General features: G+C 44.7%; 1 protein-coding gene across 1 annotated transcript; it reads right to left on the reverse strand.

Moving 5' to 3' along the window:
* Nucleotides 1-1,606: 1,606 nt before the first annotated feature.
* On the reverse strand, nucleotides 1,607-18,344 carry KLHL30 (kelch like family member 30). The gene is made up of 8 exons (XM_015426835.1): nucleotides 18,274-18,344; nucleotides 16,276-17,132; nucleotides 13,679-13,847; nucleotides 11,491-11,577; nucleotides 10,974-11,129; nucleotides 10,077-10,265; nucleotides 7,233-7,378; nucleotides 1,607-2,069 (listed from the first exon to the last, which is right to left on the reverse strand). Exons 2-8 carry the CDS (start codon nucleotides 17,047-17,049, stop codon nucleotides 1,821-1,823), a joined length of 1,770 nt encoding a protein of 589 aa, XP_015282321.1. The 5' UTR covers nucleotides 17,050-17,132; nucleotides 18,274-18,344; the 3' UTR covers nucleotides 1,607-1,820.
* Between the last annotated feature and the right edge of the window lie 8,078 nt (nucleotides 18,345-26,422).

Below are 26,422 nucleotides of genomic sequence, written 5' to 3' on the forward strand. Positions count from 1 at the left end.
ATCACTAATATGTTGTTGAAGGCTTTCACAGCCGGAGTTTATTAGTTGCTGTAAATTTTCTGGGCTGTATGGACATGGTCTTGACATTGTAGTATCTGACGTTTTGCCAGTAGCTGTGACTGGCATCCTCAGAGGTATAACACAGAAAGATGGGGTACTCTCTGTGTCAATGTGAGAAGAAAAATGGTAGGCAGGTAATTTATATCTACTCAGGAAGGTGGGGTAAACTCTCTTCCTGTTTGAGTTAGGCTTATTCCAAGACACTGAAATGCTAGACAATACATCCAATTACCATGTCAGATTACACAGGGAAGCCATTGAAATTCATAAAAATAAACACAATTTCAAAAGGAAGGGAATTTAAAAATAAATAGGGCATGGTTTCCAGTCCTGACAAACACAAAATGATCTACATCTCACAACAGCACTACAGATAAAATTAGAATTTCAACAGCCAACCCATATGCAAAAGAACCTCCTCAGGAAATCTCCATTAGCATGTCACAGCCTGGGGACTCCTACAAGATAATGACTCAGCCCTACCCCACCTTCCTGAGTAGATATAAATTACCTGCCTACCATTTTTCTTCTCACATTGACACAGAGACTACTTCATCTTTCTGTATTATACCTCTGAGGATGCCAGTCACAGCTGCTGGCAAAATGTCAGGTACTACAATGCCAAGACCACGGCCATACAGCCCGGAGAAACTACAACAACTAATGGATCACAAATGTTACCCATTACTTAGCGTGACCTCCAATTGGCACCTCATAATTTCTAGTTTTGACTTAGGGCTGGCTCATGTTATTCTTGGCTGTTTTCAGGCACCGGCCATCATTTGACACAGAATTAATCATTCTCAACCCCCTTGATATCAGTGTGCTTAAGTACACTTCACTTTGTCCATGGAACTCATCTACCTGAGCATCATTTTCACAATAAGCACCATGTTCATACTGAAAGCTCGCCTATTTTAGCTGTAGCAATTTTTTGGAAGGTGCACTGTGCAATTTTAGAAACTGAAGAAGTTTCTAGAGCTTCACACATTTCACTGCTGGTGTCTCTTGCATGAAGACAATGGCTGCAAATGACATGCAGCAGTGGTAGTGTTGTTTTCTATTGCTTTACCTTTAGTAATCTAATGTTAATACAAAACTTTTGTTTTGACCATAAACTATTGTAGGGTTATTATTTTAACTCCACTCCAACCTCCCCCCCTCACCAGCTTTATAAATCTTCATATCCAATCACTGCTTGTTTTTTAAATGCAGCAGCTATGACTAGCATTATTTATCCTAATTTATGGAGCTGTGGTGGCTCAAGTGGTTAAGACGCTGAACTGCAGGCTGTGGAAGGTCCGTAGTTCAGCAGTTCGAGACCCGGGTGCCGCATGATGGAGTGAGCTCCCGTCTCTAGTTCCAGCTCCTGCCAACCTAGCAGTTCAAAAGCAAGAAATTGCAAGTAGATAAATAGGTACCACTTTGGTGGGAAGGTAACAGCGTTCCGTGCGCCTTGGGGTTTAGTCATGCCGGCCAAATGACCACGGAAACGTCTTCGGACAGCGCTGGCTCTTTGGCTTGAAAACGGAGATGAGCACCGCAACCCTAGAGTCGGATTCGACTGGCTTTCAAGCAAGGGAACCTTTACCTTTACCTTTATGGTCAAATTGGTTCATCCCAGAAAAAGATGTAGTAGGAAAATAAAGTCCAAGCAAGAAGGTGAATGTAAAAGAAAGTGTAAAAATGTGATACTAGAAAATATTCTGCTCCTTTTCATAGGAGCAGCTGAGCTCTGAGGCCTTGTCCCATATTCCATGTCACACTTGGTTTCCCAAGAACGGTTCTCTCCACTTTGAAGTGTCCATGAAGATAGAAGAGGTAGTGTGGTAGAGCCATAAGCATGGGAGGGAGCCTTCCCTTGTCCAGATATCCTTGGCACAGTCATAACATTCCATCTCCACCTGATAGTCACCATCCATGCCCTTCCAGTGTCCACCTGTAACAAACAGTTTACTTCCAAGAGACACCATCCCTCCATTTTCGTGCAGGGTGTGGAGCTGTTGCACCTGCCAACAAAGATGTGACACAATCAAGTGTACTTTCTACCATCTGCATTCAGTTTGCCAACTCTCACCCTTCTTAGATTCAGCTGATCTGGCCACACTGATCCAAGCTTTTGTAACCTCATGGTTAGACTACTGTCATACACTCCATACTGGGCTGCCCTTGAAGACAACTCAGAAACGTCAGCTGGTTCAGGATGCAGCAGGCCACTTACTGCCAATGGGAACATAACTTGGCTATCTTAAAAACAGCTACATTGGCTGCCAATTTGTTTCCTAGTCTCAAGGTACTCATTATGATCTTTAAAGCCCTTCATAGTCTCAAACCCATATATCTAAAGGACCATTTCCTTGCATCAACATATCTAATTCTTAATATGGCTAAATCTGTGGATACTTAAATCTGAAGACTGGGGACATGGATAGACAAGAAAGACCTTTCCACAAACCTGAGAAAAGCCCCAGGTTTGCAGGAAAATGTGAACCTTTAAAAAAAACACTCAAAACACTGGGAGGTTAACCCTCCCCAAATAACAGAAGCAGCACCTTTAGCTTTAAGAAACAAATGGCCTCTGTGGCTGTTCTTACGCAGCCACAACATTATTTACCAACTGAAGCCTTTTTCTGTCAGGAAAAGTAAGGGGAAGGGGGCAAGACCTTTTCCAGGGCTGTTTTGGCCTTTGAGGGAATATTCATCAATGTCAGGCCCAGCACAATCTGTGGATGACTTGACTCAATACCATGCGAATTCCATGACTCACTAGGGTTGCCAAGTCCCGTGGATTTGCCAGCAGGGGATTGGTGTGTGTGTGTGTGTGAACTTATTGGGAGCAGGGAGGAACGCCAAAAATAAATGTGACGTGCCTACATGACCCGGAAGTGTCAGGGGTGTTGGGGGGTGACGCTCTGGTTTTTCAGCAAAATTGTATGGTAGAATTAGCTTTTACCATAGAGCTTTGCCCAAAAACCAGAGCGTCGTCCCCTGATGTCCCCGATGTGCCTATGTCACTTCCAGGTCACATAGGCATGTCACATTTAATTTCAGCGTTCTTCCCTGTTTGGGGAATCCCTGTGACTCATCCCTGTGCATCCCTGTGACTCACCCAGGCCCAGCTTCTCACTACTCTTCAACAGCAGCCACTCCATGAAAACTAGTCTGATGTAGTGGTTAGCGTTTCAGACCAGATTCAAATCCCCATTCTGCCGTGGTGCTCAGTGAGTGACCTTTAGCCAATCATACATTTTCAGCCTCAAAGGGTTGTTGTGAGGATAAAATGGAGGAGAATAATGTAAGCTGCTTTGGGTCCTCATTGCATGGAAAAGAGGTAGTGGCAAGGTATAAGTGAAGTAAATAATAAATATAGCTGAAGATGAGGGGCAGATAATGGTAGGATAGCTGATGGGTGGGAAGGAGAGAAAGAAATAGGAAATGTGGAGATATGGGAGTTGCCATGAAGAAGAAAAGAGGAAACAGCGTGGGAAGTGGATACAGGGGTGAGGTGCCTCCCATAAGTCCTCACAGGTTCACCAGAACTCAAGTGTGCCCACCCTGGCAGCAGGCACCATGCAACTGGGCCATAGCTTTCCCAGGCAGAGGCTGCTAGAGGGAGTAGGGTTGCCAAGTCGGATGTTGCGCCACAGCGGGGGACTCCCGGATGGTGTCTGGAGCACGCACGCACGTCACCCGGAAGTGATGTGACGATGCCGGGCCTGCTGGGGGCGGGGCCACGACCATCCGAGGGAAAACCATAGAGTTTTCCCTCAGATGACCGTGGCCCCGCCCCAAGCATGTCCGGCGTGGTCACGTCACTTCCGGGTGACGCGTACGTCGGGGTGGGGCTCCCCCTGGGGCCCAATCCGGCGGCGGCGGGGAACGGGCCTCTGGGGCGGGGGTTTCCCTGCCCCCCGGGGGGACTTGGCAAGCCTAAGAGGGAGGGAAAGCTGAAGACAGGAGGGCAGATAAGGGTAGGTTGGCTGGTGGATGGGAAGGACACAAGGAAGCAGGAAAAGGACAGGGGATAAAGGAGCTTTCAGGGGAGGGAAAGAAGAAATAGTGGGAAGGGGAAATCAGATGCCCCCTGCAAGTCCTTGCAGCTCCCCTAGTTGCATATTCCCGTTTGCCAACTATGGTCCTCAGATTGCCATCTACTAGCCCCATTTAAGGTAGCCAAACCTTCTCTGTTGTAGCTCCTGCTTTATGAATGGACTGCCTGAGGAGGTAAGGGGGACACTGTCTTTAGACATTTTTAGGAAGCTCTGCAAGGCTATTTTATTAGCCTGGGCTTTTAATGGAGTATAAACTGCAGGTATCTCGTAGGGTGAGGAGGTTATGTGAGGTTTTATATTATTAATAATATGTTGTCTTGAGCCACAAGAAAAGGTGGAATACAAATATCTTATTTAATTAATTAATCGTTCACATTTGGGTACTTGGATTACAGTAGTTTTCACCTGTTTAGTGGGTGGGCTCTCAAATGATGGCTGTAAAAACTAGATGCTGCCATCTAGAGGTGGAAAGATGAAACTATCATCAAGCACTTTGGTCCCCACCCGACTAACTAACTAACTCGTTGACAGGAATATGAGATTGTAAGGGTTCTTCCATAAGAGACCGAAAGCTTGATTTGATACACATCTGGTTCTTGATACTCTGTTTAAGATGTCTGAAAATTGGTTTTTAAACTTGTCTTTCTTGCTACATGGGATGTGAAATCTACTCACACTGGCAGCCACCATTCTAGCACAGAACAAGCTACAGGGCCATATATGTGATAAAATAGAGTGGTGTGAGTGTTTTCCCATGCCCTTGAACCAATCTCAGATTGGAAGAGAGAGCCTTTGCGATGGCAATGAGCAGAGTGTGTATATTATACTAGTTACTATCTTGATTATCGTGAGAGCCATTAGAATGTCGAAGTAGGATCTGGGGGGCTTGGATCCGCACTCTATTCTGGAAGTTTGCTGGGCGACATCGGACCAGTCACACAATCTCAGCCTAATCTACCTAACAGGAATGTCGTGCGTATAAAATGATGTAGGGGAGAATATTATATGCCACTTTGGATCTGCATTGGGAAGAAAAGTGGGGTATAAATAAATAATAATAAATAAAAGACAGCGCTGGTAGCCCATCGCAGCCAGCGCCGTTCCCTGTCCCACACATGCACACAAACGTGCAACGTCCGTTTTGCTGCGCTACGTCTGATTGCCTGCTGAAGGCTGGAGCATGGAGCCACGGGGGGTTTCGGATCGCACTACTGCAGTTCTTTTTGCTCCTGCTCTAATTTGCCTCCCTTCAGCGGCACAGTAACCCACTCGTGTGACCGGGACCTTAGCCTAGCAAATTGGAAAGAAATGCTTGTAGGCTAAGCTGCCACTTTCATAAACCCTATTCTCAAATGCTAGGGGCACTCAAGCCTAGCTATAGTGTAGCCCTCATTTGCCTATGGGTCAGTTGCATGTACCACCAGCAGCCATCTGCAATGTACCTGGATAGGGGCAGGTGGCACTGAAGCAACCTCACTTGGCACCCCAGGTTGCTTTTCTATAACTACAATGCTGCCTTTCCCCCAGCTCAGTGGACTAAAGGTAAACTCATCTCAAAGCATTAATTCAATGCACATTAGAGGAAAACATACTTTAGCCTTTTTAAAAAGACTGCCCTCCACTGGTATAGCCCCAAGAACCAAAAGGCAAGGTCCCTCCTTTATATACCTATCGGCTTAGCATAATGTATAGTAACATTTACAGGGCCTTGTATAGTCCCTATTACCTCTCCTAGAAAATACAGTGGAAATACCAGTGGGTGGATTTGGGTTGAAAGGGCTCTTATGAACCTGAAGATCCATCTAGCTCATGGCTGTCCAGGGTCTCAGGTGCAGAAAACTTTCCCACCATCCCACCATCTGCCAGGGACCAAACCTCAAACTTTCTGCATGCAAGGCATGTGCTGTATCATTGAGCTACACCTACTCTCCAACTGGAGACAATCCCCTCTCCAGGCATCTCTCCCTCCAAAACAAACAAACGAACAAACCCTTGCCTGCAGAGAAAGCATTTGATAATTAGAAGTTATAATGAAAGCATTAGAGGCCACCAGCGAAAGCGTGTCCAATGGATGGCTGGATAGTGACTGCACACTGACCATGAGTCATAAATCTACGGAGATGGAGATACTGGCAGGACTCACTCTGCACCTGTCCTGAGGACTGGAGTGGGTGCTACACAGTCAGCTGAGCACTGACGCCATGGGAACAGCTGCAGCGAGATTTGAGAATGATGCTGCGTAACCCAACCCTCCAACAACATTACACACATTGTTGCTAAAGCCAAAAGGGCCAGAGGAGCAGAGCTGTGTTGTGCTGCTGTCTGGGATACCCTCATGATGGGGTGGGCCCCATGCCATTCTGGGACATGATCCCTGGGTCTGTGCCTCAAAGACCATAAAGATTGCTTTGGTGACTAAAGACTATTCCTGTGAACAAAGACATTGCTCATATTTTACATTTTGTTACAGTTCTTTGAAAGTATAGTAGAAAAGGGAGATATGAGGCTTTTAAGCTCAGGCCACACAGCTGTGAAATAATTTTCCCTGTACTGTGGTCTCTCACCACATACTTGGAAAAATTAATTTTGTTTGTGGATTTTGAGGGGGAAGAAGCCCCCTTTTTAGTCATACAACAGAGAAATGTGACCAGTCACACCCACACATATCACATCAGGGCAGCATGACCTCAGTTTTATTTTTAACTTTTTCATTGTAAAGTTAACGTTGTGTGTTTGATCGCAGGTTTATGCTGCCTTTTAACCAAAGAACTCAGGGCAAATGTACATGATCATCCCACCCACCCCAATTTTAACTCTGGTTTCATCATTTTGTACTCAACTGTTAATTTGCTTTAGTATTTACTCTTTTAGTATATTGAAGTACTTGCTTTTATTTTTATGCAAGGCACCTCAAGCTATGGAGAAGCAAAATGAAATTGTTTAAAATATACAGGTTTCTCCTGACAACAGGCCCATGAAGAAGTGTTAAGCTGAGATAACGTGAGTGTCTTAAGGCCATCCAGTGAGTTTCATGGCTTGCTGGTTATTTGAACCCCTGCCTGATCCTCCATTCCTCTGTTTTGGGTAAAAATCATTTCTAGCTTGCCCACTCATGCCTACCTTCTGCCATATGTTAGCATCTGGATCATACACATAGACTTTCTTTGTGTTGTCTCCGATAAGATAGATGACACCATGCAATGAGACACATCGGGGAGCAGAGAGGTATTTGGGGATAAAAGGAGAGGCAATGACACTCCAGACATCTGTAAAAAAAAGTCCATTGTTTTCATGAAAAGCCTCAGCCTCCTGAAGCAGGAATGCCTCCAACATTCTAAACATTTTGCTAATCCTCTCCCCCCCCCCACAGCCAGTCAGAACACAGAGGTTATTTGCATATGCGACTTGATTGGCTTTTGCCTCTAACATTCTAAACAGTTTGCTCTTCTGAGGTAAAATGTGTCAAATCTCCAGGTGAGTGCTGGAGATCACTCAGAATTACAACTGCTTTCCAGATGGCAGAGATCAGTTCCCCTGGAGAAAATGGTGAGCTCTGTATCCTTATATGCTGCTGAGGTGGCCCCCGTATGACAGTCAATGTGACGTAGAAGTCAGGGCTTCAGAGCACGGGAGAGGCTGCAGGTGTGTGTGGGGTGGAAAGCTGAAGAGTGAGGGGGAAATAAAGGTAGGTTGATGATTGGCTGGGCAGGAGATAGGGTTGCCAACTCCAGGTGGGAAATTCCTGGAGATGTGAGGGATGGAGCCTGGAGAGGGTGAGGTTTCAGGAGGGGTGGGACCTCGGACAGGTACAAAGCCATAGACTCCACCCTCTAAACCAACCAGTCCCTTCTGGGGAACTATCGTTGACAATCTCCAGGTGAGGACTGGAGATCACAACTGTTCTTTAGGTAGCAGAGATCAGTTCCTCTGGAGAAAATGGTGGACTCAGTGTCATTATACCCTGCTGAGGTTGCCACAGCAAATTGACACTGAGTGTCCAAGGCCGGGGCACCCACCCAGAGCCTCTTTCTAGAGGCCGTTGTATTTATTTCCATAACGGGCCTTTTTCCTAGTATTAAAAAGATTTCTAATTAGAATGGCAGAATAATTTCATAGGAAATGGAGAAGGATTTGTGTTGGTTTAGAAGGGTGTTTCAATCACAGTTGCTTGAAGGTAGTTCCAGATGCCTAGCTGTGTTAGTCTGTAGCAACAAAATATAACAGGAGTCCAATGGGGCTCCTTAAAGACTAGTCTCCTCCTGATGCTGCCTCCTAGCACTGGGATTCAGAGGTTCTTTGCCTCTGAATTTAGAGATTACCTTTAGTCACCAGGCTAGTGGTCACTGACGCAACTATCCTCCAGGAATCCATCTAATCTCCTTTTAAAGCCATCTGCCGGCCACATGACCACGGAAACGTCTTTGGACAGCGCTGGCTCTTCGGCTTTGAATCGGAGATGAGCACCGCAACCTTAGAATTGGACTCGACTGGCTTTCGAGCAAGGGCAACCTTTACCTTTATGCTCCTTGCATCTATGTCCAGTGATGGTAATTACTGTTGAGTCAAGTAGTACTTTCTTTTGCCCACCAGTGTCCCCTGAGTTCCTGTCTTATAAAAGGGGGGGGGGAGTTCTCTCTATCCCCTTTCTCCACTCCATGAATGATTTTATAAACATGATCACCACATTGCATGCTAGCTGCTATCTGCAGCTGGAATCCAGCATTTTCAAAGGATACCAGGCCAGAAGTTGCTCTGGCAAAGAGCCAGGACATGAGCTATAAGTTCCCCATGCAGGTAGCTACTGCTGGCATTCTGTTGCATCATACCCTTTTTCCTATGTCACATCAGAAATCAATGAGACAAGCAGATGACATATCCCTGACTGTAATTCAGTATTTTCCATTCATAGCAACAGAAACAAGAATGGGCAGATGCCCGGTAGCTAACAGGTTTAAAGAGGCACTTTGTGAAAGTTAAATGTAAAGAGCCAGAAATGAAGGAAGTCCTGGAGTATGATCAGTCATGGAATGTACCACAGTGAGATGTGTGTGTGTCCTACATGGTATACTGATGAATACAGTTCCTCCAATACAGCATCACACGAGATGAAAACAGAGTGCTGCAGTTTAGTCAATGGCATCCAGCTATCCCATGACTGCCATCCAAGGTTTCTCAGACAGTCCGAACATGATTCACATGCAACCTTCACTGACTACAAGGAGCAATTTGACAGTAGCTGAGAGTTTCTCAAATGAAAAGCTTTGTCATTACATGGTGACATCATGTTGATGTGTAGGTATAGGCAACTGGGTAAACAAACATTTTGAGCAACCCTGAGAGCTAAAATAAGGAAGGTGATAGTCTGTGGCTTCTATAGAAATAGGCAAACCATTTGTAATGCTAACTAGAAGAAGCCTCTGGGCTGTGTGCCAGTGCAGGAAGTCGCACACCATAAACTCCTTCTCCCTCCACCTCATAATTTTTACTCTTTACGCATCACAAATAAAATTAAAAGCCATACCAATACAACAGGGTCTAAACATGCAAAGCAGGTCACAGGCAAACCAGAGCAAGTCCTGTGATTCATATCTAAAAGCTGGTTCCCAGCATTCCATCCATGACACTTCAATTTGGCCAAGATACAAACCCAAGGATGGGGCTTTCTTGTAAACAGAAGCAGTGGTTCTCAGTGGCTTGCTTCTCAATGGCTGGAGCCACAGCAACTCATCCTTGCCTTGAAAAATCTTCCATGGCCTCCCCTTCCCCACTCTCATGCACCTATACATCCCCCTACAAGTGAGCTCCACCACTACCAGCCATCTGAACATCTGCTGCTTCCTCGAGGGACCCATTTCAGCTTTCCACAACAAGGACTGCCCCTTTGCACAGCAGCTTAGTGAGCCCAGACCTGATTACTTTACCACAAGCCTTTCATCGGGCAAGGCCTTGTCTCTTCCTTCTTACCTGTAGCTGGGTTGTAACACTGCAGAGTTAATGCATTGTATTTGACAGCGCAAGAGCCTATAAGGTACAGCTTCCCAAGACACCCGGCTATGGAAAAGTTGCTGACATACTTCAAGGCAGGGCTGACAAAACACCAGCTGTCATTATATGGATCATAGCACTCCACCTCCACAATGTCCACAGTGGTACCTATAGGTCAAATGGGAGATTAAAAAAGAGAATAAGAGTCTGTCTTGGTAAAGCAGACAGCTGTGGAACTAAGCACATGCACCGAGCAACATGGGTGTTCATTTAGCCCGTAAGTCAATGGTCTGTTCCACATGGCACTAGCACTCTGGAGTTTCCCCTCTGTTGCTGTGACTGCCAGCACAGTGCAGCTGCAATGGGGCCTCCACATGGTGGGTTTCCTCATGTTTTCCCTGCCCCAGTCCCCATGGCAGCCATTCCTCCACATACGACTGTGGGGCGGGGGGATTTCTCTGAGTTTTTTTCTTTTTAAAATCAGTAACTGACATAAAAAATTGTATTGGTACAAGCAGGGGACTGACAAGGATTTTCTCATCTACAGGCTGTGGGCAGGCTTGCCGCTCATGGATTGAGCAGCGTTTAAAAGGGGGATCTGAGAGCTGAGGCAGAGGGAGCTGCTTGACAGGAGGAGCTATGGGTGGAGTGGTGCTCATTAATGAGGGGGCGTAGCCCTGAAATGCCCCACTGTAGCTACAGGCCTGGAGATAGCCCACATATCCCCAGGTGCCTCCTGGCTCCTGCCACTTCTGATCTATGGAGAAGCCTTTAATGGAAAATGGAGGTGGTGCATTTTGTATGGACCAGGTGAATGTTCACTCGTGCTGCTGATGCCATGCCTAAAGAGTGATGCTGGCAGATCCCATTCCTTACCACCAATGGCATAGATCTCGCCATTGAGGACAGCAGTAGCATGGTTTGTTCGAGGCTTTAGCATTGGAGCAATAGGCTTCCAGGCACCTTTCTTGAAGCAGAAGCACCATGACTGGGTTGTGGACCATGTATCATTCTGTGAACCCCTGGAGCCACCTGAAAACAGAAATATCCATCACAAATAGAGAGTTTTTCTTTATACCAAGTTAAAACATAGAATTCAGACCTACTCACCTTCATGATATTTTGCCGAGGGCTCCTAGGTTTTTGCAACCTTTCTAGCATTTGCAAAATTATAAGTTAAATTGTTTATTTATTTTATTAAAACATTAATATCCCACCTTTCTTTGTGATTCAAGGCATCTTACAATAATAGTTAAAACATTTTCTATCAACATAATTTAATTTCTCTTTTTAATATCTGAAAAATGGGGAAACAAATTACCCCCACAGGCCCATCAGAATATCAAAGCATGGGAGATCTACGTTAAAAAAAGAGAGAGAGAGAACCACTTACCTGTGACATAAACATTGTTGTTTAGTGCAATCATAGAAAATCCCCATTTATTGTAATCTGGAAAATCAGGAAGAGCAAGCCATTCCTCTAAAATGAGAAAAGCAAGTGTAAGAGGCCATCAAATAGTTAAAACCAGTAGACTTTATATTCTTCCTGGGAGAATATACTACGTTTTATTAGGACCAATCCAATAACACATAAGCATGCACACTTTTGAGTTCACCAGAACTCTTCATCAGGCTGGGTATTACAAAATAAAATAGAAGGGGGAAGTAAATGTTTCCGGTCATGATTTGAAGACTGTCATGCCAAAGAAGGTGAATCTCCTGACAGGCAAAAAAGAATCAGGTTTCAAGTTGCTGCAGGCCAGGGGCTAAAAAATCAAGAAGTAATAAATCAATTAAACTCCATAGCAATAAGTCACCCCCAAAAGAAAATTAGGGACATTGAGGAAGAGACTTATAGATACTGGGTTTTGACTACATTCACAGTGTAGTCAAAACTCACTCCAGTGCTATCATATTGCTCAGGTTATGCTCAAACTACAGGTCTCTCTCATGTTTCCATCCTTTCCTAGAAAACACTTTTTTCAACGTAGTCTGTTGCAGACCTGCGTAACAGCTTCCTATGTCAATGTCAGCCTGGGAGGAATGCAGCTGCTGAGCAGTGACAAATGCCAAAGAGACACAGAGCAGTTACATCATCTTGAAATCCCTTCTTTCCCAGTGACTGCACCATTCTAGGCTGAAGTCCAAGGCACAGTTGCTTCTGCCTACATGAGTGTCTCTGTTTCACAGGCTGGGTTTATATGATAAATGATATTTTGTTATTGTAGATCTAAATGATAGATTATATACCTGTATTTCACTCCCTTTCACTTCCTATATAAGGCATAGAGCAAGTGAAGATTAAACACAATTGGCCATTCAACACATCAAATAAATTTGCTAACACCGAGGCAACTCTGGAGATGGTAAAGGAGATTTCACAACAGATTTCAGAGGAAGTTCATAAAAGGAAATAAAGTTAGGAGCTGTTTGGAACAACCCTCCAATGTTAACTCTCCTGTAGAGAAGGTTGCTGGCACCAACATCAATTTCAAAAACTATGAAACTGAAGTTTAAAGAACAATTTTTAAAATTGCATTCAGTTTCTTTTCATTGGTCGCAGTCACACGCCCCCTCCCAAGTTTCCCCATTTTATGGTTTTGTGTCTCTTCATATACTGCCTTGAGTTGCGTAACAGAAGAATGGAAGGATACTAACATAATGGATAACAGTTGCTTTCAAATACATTACAGAATGTTATCACCAGTGAGGTAAGCATCTTCCCTGTAAAGGCCAACTTATTCCAGAGAGTGCTGTAGATTTTATTCCTCTTACCTCAAAATGCTAGAAGAGTACATTGGTCATTCTACTACAGTTCTGATCCTCATAGCTTAAGGGCAGCTGTGTCAGCAATGCTGACTCATTTTGTTTTGCCATCCCAAGCAGTGGACAGCACAGGAGCTACTGTACCTCCACCACACTCCTGTTGTGATCACCTGGCTCCAAGAGATAAAGGGGAAATTGATACAGCATTGCTTTCACGGCAGTCATTTTTTCTCCCACTCCCCAGGCTCTCCAAATCCAGAGATCAGGGCTAACAGTGGGAGTTTACCTGCTACAAGGGGGTAAATGGAAACCCTGTATTAACATGAGCAGGGCATGCCTGGTCCTGTGTGCTCCACCAGTTCAGGTGGCACACATGGAGAGGAGTGTGTGTTCCCTCACCCTGTGCCACCCTAGCACAAGATCTCTCTGCAGCCCATTATAGCCAAGCAGGCTGGAAGACAATGATGGGTCCAAGCCACACCTATCCATTTTCTCCCTCATTGCGCCCCACTGCTAATCAAGAGCCCAAAGCAATTGCTTGGATGGCAAATCAGTCCTGTGTGCCAGTCTGTTTCAGCAAAAACAAGCAGGAGTCTTCCAGCCACAGCTTCAAGACTATCAGATTTTTTATTGATAAGCATTTGAGGACTAGGGTGTACCTTATCAATCTGATACTGAAATAAAAAATCTGTTAGCTTTGAAGGTACCACATGACTCCTGCTTGTTTTCCTTAAATTAATCATGTTCCAAGTTAAAGGAAGCTCCCTGTTTGTACAAAGCTGCAGTTTTTGGCACTATTTGGGCCAGGTGCTTACTTGTCTTTTTGTTATAAAAGGCAAAGTTCCTGGAGATTGGTGGTGGGTGTGCTTCTTCATCCTCTCCTTCATCCTCTTCCAAGGCTCTGCCTCCCACCACTACCAGCACCTCCTCAAGCTTTTGTGGAAGGGCCCGAAGTCTCTGTTGGACAAATGGCCTGTTCTCCACCTTCGGAAAGAGGAAAGAACAATATCACTAAGTTTAGAACATATAGCCTTGTCCTCCTCATCTACCTTAATCTTCAACAGTTTATATACAGTACTTTGATCTTGTATGACACAATTCAGTAATGTATAAATTCCAAACGCTCCTATAGGGAGTCTAAACTACTCTAGAGTGGCACACTGGCTTCTCTCTTTCTCTCTCTCTCTCTCTCTCTCTCTCTCTCTCTCTCTCTCTCTCTCTCTCTCTCTCTGTCTGTCTGTCTCGCTCTCTAATACACACACACTTTTATCCTAAACTTCCACCAAGGAGCTACATGGTTCTTTCTACCTGTATTTTACATAGATGCACTGATCTGGTTAGATATGGGCCACTTTTTAAAATGCAAAGCTAATACTGGCCCCGGTCACACGGGCCGGAAAATGCGGGGGGGGGGGAGCATGGCTGTTTGCCCCAGAGCAAAATAATGCACGGCTGCCCGATCACATGTCCCGTCGAGGTCCTGTGGTTAGGGTGTGAGGTGCCAATCACACAGCTATCCTGTAGTGCGGCAAAGAAGCGGCACGGCGCGATCACACCAGCAATCGCCAGGCGCTGCTTCTGTGGCAAACAGGAATATTTCTTTTCTCACCAAAAGGTGAGCATGCACATGATCATTTGTGCGCATCCTGTGAAGACTTTAAAAAAGCACTAACCGGTTTGCAACGGGACTAGGACGGGACGTGATCAGACGCCCGCCCTTGCCCTGCGTTTTCCGGAAACTAGTACATTGTAAGTACTAATTTTTTACTCCGTATCTTCGGCACGAAGCCACAGGTTAGCCACGGGTGCACTACACTTCCCAGATGCTGCAGTGTGATCACGCCCGGAAAATCCACCGATCATCCGTATCTTTAGTGCGGCAAAGGCTCCGTGTGAACGGGGCCACTGTATGTTTAAAATATCCTGTTGAGAAAGTCTGTTGCTTGAAGCAATGTTATCAACATGCCCCCAAACATAAAATTCAGGACTACGCTGTGAAAATAGAGGTGACTTCATTCTCTGAAGCTCCCACTGAGTTCTTTTGAACACAGTAGATAGGCTGCTGTCTGGGATATAATGGAATATAGACCAAAAACTCCTCTCTCCACACATAGCAGAAGATGACAGATCCAGTCCGCACACACAGCTGTTTGTGAGGGTCAAACCACTCCTCCATAGAGGGGGGTAAGCCTGGCAGGCATATTTTATGGTAAAAATGGCCCACAAGGAAGTCCCTCAATCACTCATATTCCACTTCGGATTGGAATTTAAAGCAGCTGGTTTGGGAAACAAATCAGGAAAGCATTTGTTTGACTGAGCATCAGATATTAGTCTTACCATGCGTTCATACCTTCACCCATATAAGTGTATGGCTGTCAGCCATACTTATGGCAAGGAATAAAGTTCTATATTTGGAACCAACATTGTAGGGGGGCAAAATATTCCCGTCACTCCTCACACTGGATAACCTGGCTTTCCCTGTTAGAGATCCCTTGGGGGGAGGGGGATTATATCTCTCCTGAAGGCAGCTCCAGCATGGTCTCCAAGGCTCAGCAGGGCTCTAGTCGGGGGGGAGCTCTCAGGTACGGAGCTCCGGAAGAGAACCTCTAGGGGGCGGGGCGGTCACGTGGTGAAGCCCCGCCCCCTTCTTTACCCCGCCCTCTGCTTCGATCCTCATTCCGTTTGGGAATGAGGATGAAGCAGGAGGGTAAGTAGCCGGGCCTTCTGACACACTTCCGGTGATGTCAGGGGGTGTGGCCTTCTGTCACTTCCGGTGATGTCAGGGGGCGTGGCATATGCAAATAAGTTATGCTAATGAGTTATGCTAATGAGCTCCGGCAGCTCTTTTTCTACAACAAGACCCCTGAGGCTCAGTGTGTGTTTCTGATACTTCCCCCATAAAACAAGCGCCAAATTTGGGAGGAGAAATACAGCTTCTATTTTGGGTGGAGGGAAGTATTCGCTAACTCATTTTTAGATTTCAGAGTCTCTTCAGCTAGGGAAAACTGGGCATGATCACATTTGTAAGCGTAGGTCTGACCCCATCCTCACTTGGCCTGAGGTAATGGATAAATGGTAGGGTGGATGGGATGGAAATACAGTGCATCCCTGACCCTACCAAATGTGGCCAGATGATTAATTTAAAAAACACTTTTCTTGGACTCAAAGCTGGCATGCCACTTCTTTGCCTACACAGATTCAAGGGCTACTCCGTTCAGACCAATAGCCAAGCACGCAAATGGCTGCTTATCTAAAACATTTTGGGTTACCATTACACTCTTGGGCCATAGACATATGTGAGAGAGAATGGGAGGAAGAACTGCTATAGTCATTGAACCATGTAGTCAGTTTTCTAGCCTAGAGATTGGAGGGAAAGCAAGAGAAGGCTACTGTGGTACCTCTAAGCACTGACCGTGCTGCGATGTTTGGTGATAATGGTCTTGCAAGCATCCGATTCTTGAATCAATGGTTCTGATGACAAGAGGTTCTGCAGATACTGATCTGGCAATGTGACTAGATGTACCAGGTCGAGGAGCTCTGGAAGGTGCATGGCTCTGGCAGATTTTTCATACTTTACCCACCGAAGCACGGCCTCAACCAGGCTCTGCTCTTCTTGTACCTGGAGTAGGTTGTTAGACAGGTAAGTAACCAGCCTCTCTTTGGATAACTGAAGGAACTCTTCCTGCTGAGACACAAGCTCAAAATTCTCCTGCAGAAATGACCAAGCCTTGGATGACACTTCTGGGCAGCCATGCATTTCCCCAAACTCACAAATACCCAAGCAGTTGGTTGCATCCATCTGTTGCCTCAGGTACCGGCTGCAGACTTTCCGGATAACAGGGAAATTAAGCTGGTTGGATGCCTGAATTAAGGCCTCTACATTCCCCTGGTTGATAGTTACTTTTCCAGTGTAAGCAAAGTCAATCAAAGACTCCATAACAACAGGATCCACTTCTTTTATCTCTACACGGGCTGAAAAGCTTTCCAGAAAGTCACCAGCAAACATAGCCTTGAAGTAGTGACTGCAGAGGGCCAGGATGCTGCGGTGGCAAGGGAATTCATGTCCCCCAACTATTAAGGTGACATCTGAGAGCTTGGGGTTGGAGCGCAGGGCTTGTAATCCTTCCAGAATGAACTGAGGATGGGATGGAAGACTAAAATCAAAGTCATCAACATTCCTCACCATGGTGTTGTTCTCTACAAAGCTCCACTCCTTTTGTAAGAAATGGTCTTGAATACCTTAGATGAACAAGAAACTTCTCCCCAATCCTAGTCAGAAAACAGAAGAAAAGGAAACAGACCTTGTGCTTTAAATAAGAAATATTTTATCTCAGTTAAAAGATTTAAAATGAAATCAGTCCTTAGTAATTGCTTCAGACAAGTGTGTGATCATGGATCCTGAACTATGTCAAATTTAAGAAGCCCCATAGAATTACCAAAAAAATAGCAATTTAGCCTTTTGGGGGATATTTTAAATTTAGAGGCACTTCACAACCAGAAACACTAAACATTAGTTTACTTAGTTTATGCATAAAGCAGCTCTGTTCCTGACACCTCCAAATCTCTAATTCTAGCTATAAACTTTGCTTCCTAGACACAAGTATAATGGGTGTCAACCATTGTGAGTTTCCTGATATTATAATCACCAATAAATAATCTTCTGGGATAAACAGGGCCGGTTCTGCCAAGAGCTCCAACTCCCAAACAAAAAGCTATGTGTATTTACCCTTGGAGCAGCAGACGTTCCACTTTCAAGCTCAGTTTCATGGCCTTGTTTCAGAAACTGAAATCTGAACTTCTTAGGACTATACAGAATTCCTCACTTAATACAAAATACTGTACTTCCTTGTGCTTACATAGAATTATGGAATTACAGACCGCCCTTCATGTATGAGAATAAAACAGCATGGTTTGTGTTGTAGCTCTCCCTCTCTATCATGAGTGTTATTTGCAAAAATACAAGCATGAACATTGGAAGGAGAATCTTTGTTTCCTCGCTTTCCCTTCTCCACTCCTCCATGTTCTATGAGGTCTGGCCTAAAATGGGCTTGTAGGCACTGGTATTAGATTAAGCAGCAAAAATATTAAAATCCTCAATGAGAATTTTAGTGGTTCTTTCCTCGTTTTAGTTAGTTGGTATATTCACTCCTTTGTTCCAGGAAGTACATCCAGGAAGTTTTCCTCGCTGTAACCTCTTGCTGCATTTATAGATGTTCCTGGTACTATTTTCTGGAGACCTTTGCAATTGAGTTGTCTCACAGCTCATTAATTGCCACTTCTCCTTGTGCTTGTATATTATTCCAAACTTAACAGTCCCCGTCCCACAAATCCGGTTTGACTGTTTACTTTCAGCCCCCACTGTGCCCTCCGCCCTGCTAGAAATCACATCTGACCAAATCTCAGCTCTTACCTGGTTAATTTCTTACATCCAATCAGCCAGTTTGATCAGCAAGAACGCATAGAGGAGCAGTTTGCCTTGACCTGAGAGGAGAGAGTTACTCTGAGAGGAGTTTTATTTGGCAGATATAGAGTAACGACAACTAATGTGTGTATATTTAGACTGGAGCTTGCAATGAGGGTGGAGAAGCACTGGGAAGTATCTTTGACAGTTATTCACTCCAGGCCACCTGCTCTTAAAGCAACACACCAAGGAGAGGAGAGAAAGATAGCCTGGGAAGACTGCCCACTGGGAGGGAGGTCATTGATCAGACTTTTCAAGATGGGTAGCCGTGTAGCAGTAGAAAAGAGTGAGAGTCCAGGAGCACCTTAAAGACTAACAAAATTTGTGGTAGGGTATGAGCATTTGTGAGTCTCTGCTCACTTCTTCAGATATCTTCCGTGACTCACAAAAGCTCATACTGTACCACAACTTTTGTTAGTCTTTAAGGTGCTAACTGGACTCAGACTCTTCAAGTTAGTCCAAGAGGCTGGGGGGTTAACAAAGGTTAAAATCATTCACTGATTTTTAAATCAGATCTCCTCTCAACAATGGATTATTTTCTTTCTTTTGCAAATTTAAATTTTTTATTTCAATAGGTTAATCACAGATTATAGTGACCAAATATGCCAAATCTGGCACAAATTAGGAAAGTCAATGGACACGACTTTTAGCAACACAATGATATAAATACTATAACACCTGTGTACAGACTCATCTCAGTTACAATAACAGAAACCACTAAGTATTGTTGATGTAATTCTTCTATTGAAGTTTAGCTCAATAGAAAGAAAACTATGGTGTTGCTTGCATTATTTTTAAGTTGTGTATCTAGTTTGATATTGTTTATCTAGTTTGATATTACTGTTGCTTAGATAAACATTTAAAGCAGAGTATGGCAAAAAGGGGGTGAGCCACTTTTCCTGAAATCCAGAGGTGTAGATAAGATTTTTTTTTTTGTTCCCTTTAAATGTGAGGAAATCTTATGTGCTATTATAATATCCTATATTCTACAGAGACTTCATTTTAAAATGCAAGGAAAGCATATGCATTGTGCCTTAAGATAACACAGTGGGGAGAGCCACCTGATCTAGAAGCTAAAATGATAATGAGAATTTGGGCTAATCAACTGCTTTCAGATAAGAAACCTACAAAGCTGAGGTGGCAGGTGCCCAATTATCCGGCCTCCCTTGCTGACGTTTTCCATCTCTGTACAACCCAGACTAAGAAGATCCCCATATTTTGGGGGTTACCGCCTAGCTGCTTCAGTCATTTGAGATTACACCTTTACATTTACAGTGCTACCTGTCTTCCATTATTGCACCTCTGGTTTAATTATTTTAACTATTGAATTACTATGGCTGCGGTCACACGGAGCATTAGGCACGCTAGAGGGACGGAAGATAGGCGGAGTTTCCGGGCATGATCTCACCGGCACATCTGGGAAGCGTCGGGCTCCCGTGGCGCAACGGAGGCTTCCCACCGAAGACGCGCAGTAAAAAACTAGTACCTCGGAGGTACTAGTTTCCTGAAACCGCGGGGCAAGGGCGGGCGTCTGATCGCATTTCCGGAGGTAGTTCCAGCGCCTGCCCATGTCCCCTCGGGAAATTTTTTTTTCAAAGTCTCCACGGATGCGCACACGCACCCAAGGGAGCATGCGCACATTTGAGTTTAAATAAAAAGACAACCAACCCATTTGCCCCGCGCCCCACAGGACAGTGGAGTGATCGGCACCTCCCCCCTACCATGGGACCTCCACAGGACCTCGATCGGTAGGTTTGATCAAGCAACCGCGCGGTTTTTAGCCCCGGGGCTAAAAGCCACGTTTCCCCCCCCCCCCGTATTTTCCTGCCTGTGTGACCGGGACCTACGATTGTTTTAATGACTTTGTACACTGCTGTTGTGATCCGCCCTGAGCCCACTTGCAGGGAGGGCAGAATATAAGCCCAAATAAATAAATGATCTTCGGAGGGCTTGATACAAATCCATTATGGTTCTCTCCATCTTCCTAATAGTTTCACCTTGCCATTTCCTATACTACTGTGCCTGTCAAGTGTTTTAAGTTTTAATCTTTTTTTCTAAATCATTACATCTAGTATCCAAACTTCTTAAGGCCATTTTTCCGAGGATCCTCTCCCTGTACAGGTATAACAAAATGACTCCTCCCACACAGGAGTTGGACGCGATTGTGCGACTGAACAACAAAAACAAAAAGTTTCTATGATGTTTAGGTTCTGAGGTCAACCTACATCAGATTTTTTTTTAATGTTTGGATACAAGAACCAGCATGGTATAGTGGTTAGGAGCAGCGGACTCTAGTCTGGAGAGCCGGGTTTGACTCCCCACTCCTCTACATGAAGCCTGCTGGGTGACCTTTTCCATTACATTACATTACATTTGCGATTTATATACCGCCCTATCCATGAGGCTCAGAGCGGTTTACAGACACAATTTTTATCTAAGCTAGGAGTACTATGGTAAGGGGAGGGTATTTTTCCTAACTAGGCACCTAACAGCAGGATCTTTCTTGGATTCGGCGGTGGATTCGATGGTGGTTCTTTTTCCCATCAAGGGCGCAGATGTCCAGTGTTGAAGTATGGATTCTCTGCAGTAGCGGCTTCCCCCCCCCCAGCAGATGGCCCCCACAGAACACGAACAAGGCAGCTCGACTCTTTGTCCAATCGGCTACAGTCTTCGTTGCACGTCATGCTCTCCAGGCACTGGTCTCTGTACTCGGGCTTGCCACTCGCTGCCATCTTCGCCTTACCGTCATCAACACCATTGCTGCTGCTTTTAACACCGATCACGGAGGAAAGGTGCCCCCCACTCGTAAGGAGCAGGTACCCATTTACCTACTTGCCCATACAGGCTTTCGGACCGCTGGGTGGGCAGGAGCTGGGACAAAGGGCTGGGAGCTCACCCTGGCCACGGTGGGACTCGAAGTGCCGTTGGCAGTTCGACTAGATTAACCTGCAGGCTTTTTAATGCCATGCGCCACCGCTTCCGCTTGGGCCAGTCACAGTTCTCTCAGAACTCTCTCAGCCCCACCTACCTCACAAAGTGACTGTTGTGGGAAGAGGAAGGGAAGGTGATTGTAAGCTGCTTTGAGACTCCTTGAGGTAGAGAAAAGTGGGGTATAAAAATCAGCTCTTCTTCTTCTGAACTGCCTTGTTCTTTGGTTATTTTAAAGGCTGACCTGAAGGAGAACTGAATGTCACAGGCTGCATCTGCATGAACAGTATCAAAACATGCCCCCACCATGGTAGCAGCAGCAACAAGCAGTACAGGAACAGATGGGAACAATCGTTCACATGCCCAAGATCTTTTTTTGTTCTTTTCCCCAATAGGAGCCAGAGAAGTTGTGCCCGTATTGGGCACAATATTGCCTGGCTATTCCCTTTTACTGTGAAGGCTTCTTGCTGTCCATGCAAGAGGAAAATCCCCATGTGGTAGCAGCTACTGTTGCCACTTGGATTCTGTTCACTGAGGATGAGTATAACTTGCATGACAAAAGGAATATTAATGTGTTGCCAATGTGTTGGCTTCAGTGGGCCTTAGTATCACAATATGGCTCTGGCAAAGTGCCCAGCAGGGCTTGGAAGAGGTGACTCCCACACAGCCAGCTGATGGTTGTCTTGATATGAAAAGGGCAATTTAGATTCTGTCAAGAAATGGGGAGAGTAAACAAGCAGATGGAGCTATTAGTGGGCTGAAGCCTCTTGCAGGTGAAGGATCTCTTTCTCTTTCTGGTCATCTGATGTGTCTAGTGCTCAGTAGACTCCACTTGTGCTGTACTTCTATATTTGTAAAGAAAACCCACAAATACTACATATAGGCTGCGGTCACACGGCCAGGAAAATGCGGGGGGGAAGCATGGCTGTTTCCCCCGGGGAAAATTAAAGCACGGTTGCACGATCAGACCTCCTGTGGAGGTCCTGTGGAGGTTCCGTGGAGGTCCAGTGGTTAAGGGGAGGTGCGGATCACACGGCAAAGAAGCAGGGCCTCGGGGCACAGAAGCGGGGGCCGCGCGCCGAGGGAAGGCGAGGAGGGGGCTGCCAGAGACAGCCGGCCAAGCGGCGCTGGGGAGAAGAGGGGCCAGCTGCCGACTGGGTGGTGTGGCATCGTGTCGGGCACGGCGTTTTCCCCACCAGTGAGGCAGGCAGGGGGTGGGCAGTAGGTCAGGAAGGGCAACAGTCCGGGGAGCTGGCTGGTGGGGCGCGCGAAGAGGGCAAAGCAGCATGGCCCAGCCCCCTCCGCCCTGACCGCCCCTTCCCCAAGCAGACCTCCTACTCTGCCACGCGCCCCCCCCCCTTCTGGCCTTCATCTTCTGCCTTGCCCCCTTTCCCCCTATCTATCTGTCGCTCGCCTCAAGCCATGCGGTCGTTGGTGCTTTCTTCTGGCTGCTCTCCTCTTCTCTGCACGACGTAAGTTGTGTTTTTTTTTATTAAACTAACATTTGCGCATGCTCCGTTGGGTGCTTGTGCGCAATCGTGGAGACTTGGAAAAAAAAACACCTTTGAGCTCGGGGACATGGGCGGGCGCTGGAACTACCTCCGGAAACACGATCATACGCCCGCCCTTGCCCCGCGGTTTCTGGAAACTAGTACCTCCAAGGTACTAGTTTTTTGCTCCGCGTTTTTGGCGTTTAGCCACGGGTTACGGACGGGAGCTCTACACTTGCCAGCTGTTGCCCTGTGATCGCGCCAGGAAACTCCGCCTCTCTTCCATCTTTGAAGCGTGGCTTATGCTCTGTGTGACCGCAGCCAAACATGGTTTAGTTGCCTGTCTGCACATGGTTAAAAACTTCATGATCTCTTCTTGGATACAGAATTGCCCAGAGGCTTGACTCCCCATAATTTGCTTAGTATGCAGAATAAATTGTGATGGGAAAGCTCATGGAAACTTTAAAAACTTTTAAAAGGGACAGGTTAAGTGGAATTAATTCCCATCCCCCATATACTGGATTCTTAACCAGGGTTTAATCCTGGTTACTGATAGGAAAATTAACATCATTTAAGATGTGTGGTTGCATCATGGATGTGTGGCTGCATTAGTCTTAAGCAATCACTCCTTCATCATGCTCTATGTACCTGTAGAGTAGAGGTAACTTGGGGGATTTTCCCTCAGGTTATTTTGTCAAAAGTACAATACCTTAGCAAGTAAGCTGTTTAAAAGTGCTAGTCATGTACAGAAGGCCATACACAAGATGGACTGGAGTTTATTTCTATTTAACCACAGTTAGACTGGACAGTGATTTGAATTCAACTTTAACGGTAGGCTATCAGGGCTTTTTTTCTGGCGGAACGTGCCGGAATGGAGTTTCGAAACCTCTTCAACAAAATTCTTTTTAAAATGCTTAAAAGTTCATGAGTTTTCAGTATACAGATTGAAAACTTCATTTCCCTCTTGAGAGTTCCGGCACCAATTTTTTTTTTTTTTTAAACCCCACAAAGCCTAGTAGCTATGTAAAAAGCAGTCGTATGGAAAAGGATTTTCTTCTGGGGCATGAGGGAAAGCCCCAAAAGAGGAAATGACTTGGGCGACTGACTTTCCTGCTACTTCCTTCACATGGTAGAACAGGGGAGGCTATAAGTTCTTTTTCCCACAGTAGGTAAAGGACAGCAAAATCAGAAAGACAAAATGAACTCAACATGGCACTGGCAAGGACAGGGAGTATCATATTGCTTGTCACAGACAAAAATTAGTTGAGGCTTGTGAAACTCACACTGCCGATTTCCAGGCAGCACTCATTCTATCTATTTTTCACACCAATTCTCCAACACCAAAGTGCAATATTGAGGGAAGAGGAACGGATGGCACGCAACTTTTCAGCACAATTAAGTAACTATTGAATGAGTGAAATCAAGAGTAAGGAGAGGGTGGCATATGAGACAGGAAGGTGTGGGCCATGAGAAACAGATTCTGCAGAGAACCCAAGTGCTGACGGGGAGACCAGACAAAAGGATAACAATGCAAAGGAAACAACATCCTTTGTTCAGTAATGACTTGAGAACTTTCTCTCCTCTTCTCCTTCTCAAAAATATCTGTTGACCCAACTGTTGTTACCTAAATATAGCCCCATGAGATACTTGTGTCAGTGCTTAGCAGTGAAAGTGGGACCTCTCAGTAGTACCTTATTCCTTCCCCAGGAATGTCCATAAATAAACTGAGGCAATGGTCACAGAGGAAAGGGTTGAGAGCTGCAGCATTTGCACCTGCAGGGAAGAGTAGACCATTATTACCATTCCTGATGTCACCGTCCTATAAGAAACACTAAAATAGACCTAGAGTAGTTTTGTGGTCATAAATGAAGTGGCTGAATGTGGCAGGCAAAAGTAATTCCACGCAGATTCCAGGGTGATCCAGCCTGCCTAGATCTCATGCTCTTGAGGTCTGCCCTATGACTGACTACAGGAATTTTGTCCCTTCTTTTTCACACAATGGAGCATGATCACACAAATAGGAAAATTGCTTTGCCTTGTACAACCACAGTAGCAGAACCTTATTGCTGTGTGGCTTTGTGGCCTGAAGAGACTAGTGTGGGGGGGGGATACTGACAATAATTGTGTCAAGTGTTTCACATTCACTACTTTAGCAAATATGCTTTTTAAATGTTCTAGATCAAGCAGAAATCATCATAAGGAACAAGAAGGAGTCTTCTTGTTGTAAATAAACGTGCTCCTAATGTTTTGCCTTTCCTTTACTAGGAAATGGCAGGCTTGAATTCTTTTGGCACTTAGAATAGAGGATCCTAAGAGAGCAAATTTGATTCATGTTGCCAAGAAAGATTTTGTTTTGCAAGAAACCCATATATATATAAAATGATAACACAGCATTTATATAGCACTTACCATGTTCAAAGTATTTTCAAGGCATACAATTTCATGTCATAATTAGCCTGCTAGGGACCATCTGCCATGTGGCTTGTCTCCTTCCAGAACTTTCTCTTGTACTGGTCACAGAACAGCTATTTATGTTATGTAAGGAAATTAATGTACCTGTTTTCTTCTACCTTTTCTGTCCCTTTTTCACATTTGTATTGTATATATTGTATTGTAGGTGCTAGTGTGACTGAAAATCATCTGGAATGCAGTGCCAGAAAAGTCGTGTATAATTGTATTGAATAAATAATCCTTACAACAGTAAGGTATGCTGGTGTTGTTATCCCATACTGCAGATGGGTGGCTGAGGATGACAGAACAATTTACCCAGGGTACCCCATGAGTTTATAACAGAGGTAACTTTTGAACCAGAGTCTCTTCCTCTTAGCTACTCCTCTGTGATATTCTTTGGTACAAATGAATACAATTTTTTGTGTTCCTGGGGGAAAATTCTTAAGCTAAGACACATTTTGACTAATGCTATTCAACTGTAATTTATCTTACCAATCATTTCCGTAGAATAATAATATTTCACATTGAATTTTTTATTAAAACCTGGAATTGCTTAAAAATGTGAAGTGTAACTTTTAAAAATAGATATAATTACAAAATGAAACATTTATACAATGATATTCATTCAGATCATGTTCAGTCCATGCAAGGGATGTAAACATGATGTTCATATATTCTCATTCACTAGTATAAGACCCACTACAGTGTTCTAAGGGACTCAGCATGTACCAAGGACAGAGCCAAAGGTTGTGGACCTTTTTGTTGCAAACCTTCTCTTTGAAAACATTTTTAGGTTGCACTACTTCGCTGTTGTATTATTTACAGTAAACGTGTAGAAAATGGAAAAATCCAGATCACATTTCTTTTGTTCTACATAGCCATGACTTTTTGAAAAGTGGGAAGACAAATAAATGCTAACCACAGCGGATATAAAAATCTGAAAATAATTAAACCTCAATATAATAGCCAGATGTATCACATCAGGACAGATACATGAACTGGCCCTGCAGTGCTTAATGGAAAGTGCCTGGAACATGGTAATCCTAGCAATTTTTAAATTATCAGATACATAATTATTTTAGCTTTCAGACACTTGTTCAAATGACCACCTTCTGTTAGTGGCTTACCAAGCATGTCTTTAAGGAGATGAACGGATATGCATATGGGAATTCATATGCTACAAACACATGTATTGTCATGCCATTTCAGAACACATTATTTAAGAATAA

The sequence above is a fragment of the Gekko japonicus genome, unplaced genomic scaffold (assembly GCF_001447785.1).
Source record: "Gekko japonicus isolate JY-2015 unplaced genomic scaffold, Gekko_japonicus_V1.1 scaffold14, whole genome shotgun sequence".
Taxonomy (NCBI): Eukaryota; Metazoa; Chordata; class Lepidosauria; order Squamata; family Gekkonidae; genus Gekko; species Gekko japonicus.